Genomic DNA, 6,138 nt, shown 5'->3' with positions numbered 1-6,138 from the left:
GGATTATCTGAGGTTAGGAGTTCAAGACTAGCCTGGCCAACATAGTGAAACCCTGTCTCTACTAAAAATACAAAAATCAGCCAGGCATGGTGACTCATGCCTGTAATCCTAGCTACTCAGGAGTCTGAGGCAGGAGACTCGCTTGAACCCGGGAGGCGGCCACTGCAGTGAGCTGAGATCGCACCATTGCACTCCAGCCTGGGAAACAAGAGCAAGACTCTGTCTCAAAAATAAAAAATAAAAAAGGATTCACCGTTTGTTACAGAGGATCTTTATTTATAATGCAAAAAAAGAAATTATAAATCCCATTTTGGACTGTTCCCACATCTGTACAACAACTTATAAAAAATAGCCACTCCACCTGCAAGAAGTTCTTGTTTGTGCTTATGGCAGGGGCACGTGTTTGCACAGCCCGTGGGGCTGGGAAGGTCTGTTTGTCCAGAAGACAGCCTCTCCCTGGGACCCCAACAGCCAGGACCACGGAGCTCCCTTTCACCAGGCTGGAGTCAGCAAGAACCTGGAGGTGTCAGAGGTCCAGTCCACTCAGCAGGGTCTAAGAAACACTGTTCTGGAAGCAGGCAGGCTGGATTCCTCGCTGGTCCTGCCACATCTCTCTGAGCAGAGACCCGGATTCGCTCAGTTCCCATCCAGGGTATTCAACACACCTGCTCCAGGCAGCCACACCCCCGGACACCTGAAGCTGGGACCCTGGAGCAGCAGCCCACCAGACAAATCCACGACACCTCCTCAGGCTTCCGGGTCGAGTTCTCCATCATCCGGGCACGACCCTGTCTCATCCAACCAGACTAGGAGAAAGAGGGGATGGTGACACCTGGATGCACCCCACCCCCACCACACCCAGGCCCGCTTCCCTGGGAGCTGCAGGGCTGAGGCCTCTGGGATTCCTTGCTTTCTGGTGCTGCCAGAGGCAGAGATGGGACCCAGCCCAGTGATGCTGGATCCTTCTGGGTGAGTCAGATCCCGGAGCTGCTTAAGTTTAAGAGGAACTCCTCCTAGGGTTCTGGAACCTCCCTAGGGCTCGGATCTTGCAGAGTAACCCTGTATCTCCCCTCTGCCCACACTGGTCCTGGAAGCAGGCAAGGTGGCATGATCCCATTTTATAGGTGAGGACACAGGCTCAGAGAGGAAAGAGACTGTGACAGCTGAGCTCAGGACCTGGGCCTCTGTCCACCCATGCTGAGCTCTCTGATTAGACAGCACTGGGGTGCATGAGGAGCACTGCAGCAGGAGCCCAGCTCTTCTCCCACCTTGCTGTGTGTCCCTGGGCAAGGCACTGTCCCTCTCTGGACCTGTTTCTTTCCCCATTTCTAAACTAGAGATAAGGGTTGGAATGAGAATTAAATGAGATTTGTGAAAAGCATTTAGCCTGGTGCCAGGCACTTGGAAATGTCACAGAGGAAGGCACCCCACTGCACCCACCATGGCTCCACCCAGCACCTGCACTGGTCCAACCCAGAGGGGCCTGACAGCTTTCTCCCAGTCACTTGCTCTGCTGGGCAAGCGGAGACCCCAAGCTCAGGACATCTGGAAGGGTCTACAGATCCCCCCTCCCAGACAGCCTTCCACATACCCTACATCAGCCTCATGGGTGCTGTGTCTCCTGCATGGCCCCAGCAAGACCCACGTCATGATGGCTGTCAACTAACTGATGCCACCTGCGGGGAGGGCATCCGGCCTGGGGGCCATGGGGTGAAGCGCAGATCACACAGCCTGGGGCTGCCTCCCCGCTGCACCACTGACCAGCTGCATGGCAAGTGTCTCAGCCTCTCTCAACCTCAGTTTACCCATTTCTAAAATGGGGATGCAGCTGGGTGCGGTGGCTCAAGCCTGTAATCCCACCACTTTGGGAGGCCCAGGCAGGCGGATCACCTGAGGTCAGGAGTTTGAGACCAGCCTGGCCAACACGACAAAACCCCATTTCTACTAAAATACAAAAATTAGCTGGGCATGGTGGTGGGCGCCTGTAGTCCTAGCTATTCAGGAGGCTGAGGCAGAAGAATCACTTGAACGAAGGAGATGGAGGTTGCAGTTAGCCAAGATTGCACCACAGCACTCCAGCCTGGGCGACAGAGCAAAACTCCGTCTTAAAAAATAAATAAATACAAATAATAAAATGGGGATGAAATCTGTACTTAACTCTGAGAATTCCTGTAAGAACTAAATAAGAAAATCCACTCGTTACACTCAGTATAGTGCAACCTATCATGACCATCCCCAATATCATTCATAGCAGCAGCCTTCAGCACCTGGTGTAGGCCCAGCTCAATAAATCTTTGCTCAATGAATACGTGAACAATTTGTCCCGCCAGCGCCAGAGGTATCACCGAGGGGCAGGTGGGGGAGCCGATTTGGGCCTGTCTCCACCTCCTCACCCTCTCCTTGGGAAGAACTCTATTTCCTCCCTGCTCCCAGCAGTGAGCTGCATCTCGAAGGCCCAGGGTCCGGCCCCAGCCTGGGCATGGGCTGTGTTTCCAAGTCTGTCCTGTCCAGCCAAACTGCAGCGGCCAACAAGATGGAGCAGCGGTCCTCCCGCTGGCAGGGGAAGGAGCATCCATCAATTACCTTGGCTGGCAGGAGCCACGGTGTGGCAGGCCAGCCCGGACCCATCCATCAATCGTACTGGCTGCTGGCAGGGGCTGTCTACTAATTACTTAACACGCCGTGTCGTGCTGAGGCTGGCGCCGTGGCAGGGGGCTCATGGTGCAGTGTACACAGGTCTGACCATAAATGTTTAATGAACCCAGGTGGAGGTGGGGACGCAAGCTCGGCCCCGTAGCCCAGGTGGACGCCCCTGAGAGCTGTCTCCACCGGGCCCCCAGACCTGACCCTGCTTGGCGGCGGAGGGGATGGCCTCACCTGTGTTCCCCGAGTCCCTCGGCAGCATCATGCCTGTGGGGGTGGGGGGTGTGATGATGATGTCGGGCACATCCAGGTGCTTGTCATTCAGGACAGGGGCCTCATCGTGGCTGCTGCTGCTGCTGCTGACACACATTTTAAAGCCTGAGAAGCCAGGCGTGGAGCACACACGCACGTACACACACGACAGAGAGACAGGCATCAGTGGCCGCCGGGAACCGCGGGCGCCACCCCCCGCTTCATCACCTGAGTCCTGACGCCTCGCAGCAAGGGGCGCAGCTGTCCCCGCATCACAGATGAAAACCTGACTCTCAGGAATGTCAAAGGAGCCCCCGACACATCTCACAGAACCATGAGTCGGGAAACAGATTTTGGGAAATGCTGATCACAGGCTAGTTGGCCTCTAGGTCCAGTTTTCAGCCTTCACCATGTGGCCCAGCCAGCTGCAGCCCCATTTCCAGCCACCAGCCCCTACTCTGCAAAGCGCTCACACTTCCCCAGACTCCCTGGGCTCCCGGGGCCCTTCTGTGCCTTTGCATATGCTGTTCCCCCGGCCTGGGATGCTCTTTCTTCCTTTGCCTGAGTAACAAGCTCCTGCTTATCCTTCAAACCCCAGTGCAACGGGCTCTTCCTTGGGAAAGGTGTCCCAGCAGATCTGGCCTCTCCCTCTTCTGCCTGTCTGCATTTACTTATTCATCAATGAATGCCATGATTTGTTTTTATTTCTACCTCTCTTTGCTGTGAACACCTGGAGGACAGTCTCTACTTCATTCATCTGTGTTTCCCTTGAGCCTAGCGCATGCTCGAGACAGAGTAAGTAGGAGTGCTTTAAATTTTAAATGCTGGCCGGGTGGTGGCTCATGCCTATAATCCTAGCACTTTGGGAGGCCGAGGTGGGCAGATCACCTGAGGTAAGGAGTTCGAGACCAGCCTGGCCAACATGGTGAAACCCTGTCTCTACTAAAATACAAAAATTAGCCGGGCGTGATAGCACACACCTGTAATCCCAGCTACTCTGGAGGCTGAAGCAGGAGGAGAATCACTTGAACCCAGGAGGCAGAGATTGAAGTGAGCTGAGATCTCACCATTGCACTCCAACCTAAGTGACAGAGTGAGACTCCATGGGAAAAAAAAAAAAAAAAAAAGCCCAGGCACGGTGGCTTACAACTATAATCCCAGCACTTTGGGAGGCCAAGGTGGGCAGATCACCTAAGGTCGGGAGTTCAAGACCAGCCTGACCAACACGGAGAAATCCCGTCTCTACTAAAAATAAAAAAATAAAAAAATTAGCTGGGCATGGTGTTGTGCACCTGTAATCCCAGCTACTCGGGAGGCTGAGGCAGGAGAATCGCTTGAACCCGGGAGGCAGAGGTTGAAGTGAGCTGAGATCACACCATTGCACTTCAGCCTAAGTGACAGAGTAAGAATCCGTCTAAAAAAAGAAAAAAAAAAAAGGCCGGGCATGGTGGCTCACACCTGTAATCCCAGTACTTTGGGAGGCCAAGATGGGCAGATCACTTGAGGTCAGGAGTTCAAGACCAACCTGGCCAACATGGTGAAACCCCCATCTCTACTAAAATACAAAAATTAGCTGGGCGTGGTGGCACACACCTGTAATCTCAGCTACTCAGGAGGCTGAGGCAAGAGAATTGCTTGAACCTGGGAGGCAGAGGTTGACGTGAGCTGAGATCATACCATTGCACTCCAGCCTAAGTGACAGAGTGAGACTCCATCTAAAACAAAAGGCCAGGCGCGGTGGCTCACACCTGTCATCCCAGCACTTTGGGAGGCCAAAGTGGGCAGATCACCTAAGGTCAGGAGTTTGAGACCAGCCTGACCAACATGGAGAAACCCCATCTCTACTAAAAATACAAAAAAAGTTAGCTGGGCATGGTGGTGTGTGCCTGTAATCCCAGCTACTCAGGAGGCTGAGGCAGGAGAATAGTTTTAACCCGGGAGGCAGAGGTTGCAGCGAGCCTAGATCGTGCCATCGCACTCCAGCCTGGGCAAAAGAGTGAAACTCTGTCTCAAAAAAAAAATAATAATAATTTTAAACACAACCAAAAACCCTTCAGGCAGCATTAAGCTAGGTGTTAAAATCCTTGTCTCTATGCCCCATCACTTTGGTTTTGCCCCAAACAATGCCAGGCTGGGATTAAATTAGCTCAAGTATCAGAGCCCCTGACCAAAGGGAGAAGCTGAGTAATAAGGGGTGGGGGGGGGCGTATTTTTCTTACTGTTCTCAGGCCTTCCTTGACCACCATTAGGACAATGTTCCTAAGTGACCATTGTAGGGTCAGTGTGGGGGTTCTAACATATGGCTCTGAGAGGTGGAGTCTAAGCCCTTGAGTGTAGATGGACTTAGTGACTTGCTTCCAACAAATAGGACAGACATGATGGTGTGTGACTTCCACAGTGAGGTCATAAAAGACATTGCAACTTCCTCTTTGCTCTCTCTTGGAACACTTGCTCTTGGGGAAGCCAGTCACCATGTTATAAGAATGCTCAAGCTGTGGAGAAGCTCATGTGGGTGAGGAATCAAGGCCTCTAGCGAACAACCACGAGGGAGCCACCTCAGCCCCAGAGCCTCCAGCCCCAGTCCAGCCATCAGATGAGACTGCAGCCCTGGCTAACATCTTGGCTGTAACATCATGATCGACCCTGAACCAGAACCACCCAGATAAGCCACTCCTCAATTACTGACCCACAGAAACTCTGAGATAATAAAGGTTTGATGTTTAAGTCACAAAGTTTTGGCATAGTTTGTTATGCAGTGATAGATTACTGATAGATTTAGCAAATCTTTCCCTGACTTCAATAGGAAGGGATGGAAGGTGCACAGTGGGAATCTCATACCTGGCTGTGGGGAAATCACAGGGGGCTTCTCAGGGCAACCTTTGTTCACCTAAGGGGTGCTCCTCTGAGAGGCAGGTTACACCTGAGCTGTCAGGGACAATCTGGTTGAATCCACAAAAAAATGTACAACTAGGGGACCTGGAGCCATGCCATTCAGGCCAAATTATTGTTTCATCTGCAACTTGACCAAGGCGGTAGGCTCAGAAAAACTGAAGGCAGTAGGCACACTGGCTTTGGAATCAGGCCACCAGCTGTGTGACCCCGGGTGCACTGCACCTACTCTCCAGGCCCTTTGTGTAGTAAAGAATTTAACCTTGGGCCGGGCGCGGTGGCTCAAGCCTGTAATCCCAGCACTTTGGGAGGCCGAGACGGGCGGATCACGAGGTCAGGAGATCGAGACCCTCC

At 52.9% G+C, this 6,138-nt stretch overlaps 1 protein-coding gene across 2 annotated transcripts in view; it reads right to left on the bottom strand.

Moving 5' to 3' along the window:
- Positions 1–248: 248 nt before the first annotated feature.
- Positions 249–6,138, bottom strand: part of CLMB (calcimembrin) — a 44,454-nt gene continuing 38,564 nt past the window's right edge. Inside the window, exons 3-4 of one of the 2 annotated variants that reach the window (XM_017860598.1) lie at positions 2,878–3,021; positions 249–806 (exon numbers count right to left, since the gene is read on the bottom strand). In XM_017860598.1, coding sequence (XP_017716087.1) covers positions 748–806; positions 2,878–3,021 — 203 coding nt within the window. In that variant the 3' untranslated portion in view covers positions 249–747. Of the gene's footprint in view, positions 807–2,877; positions 3,808–6,138 lie in introns of those variants that run through there. The other variant, XM_017860604.1, reaches the window with a different exon arrangement.

Source organism: Rhinopithecus bieti, unplaced genomic scaffold, assembly GCF_001698545.2.
Source record: "Rhinopithecus bieti isolate Rb0 unplaced genomic scaffold, ASM169854v2 scaffold_1618, whole genome shotgun sequence".
NCBI lineage: Eukaryota > Metazoa > Chordata > Mammalia > Primates > Cercopithecidae > Rhinopithecus > Rhinopithecus bieti.
This window is presented reverse-complemented; position numbering and strand designations above follow the sequence as displayed.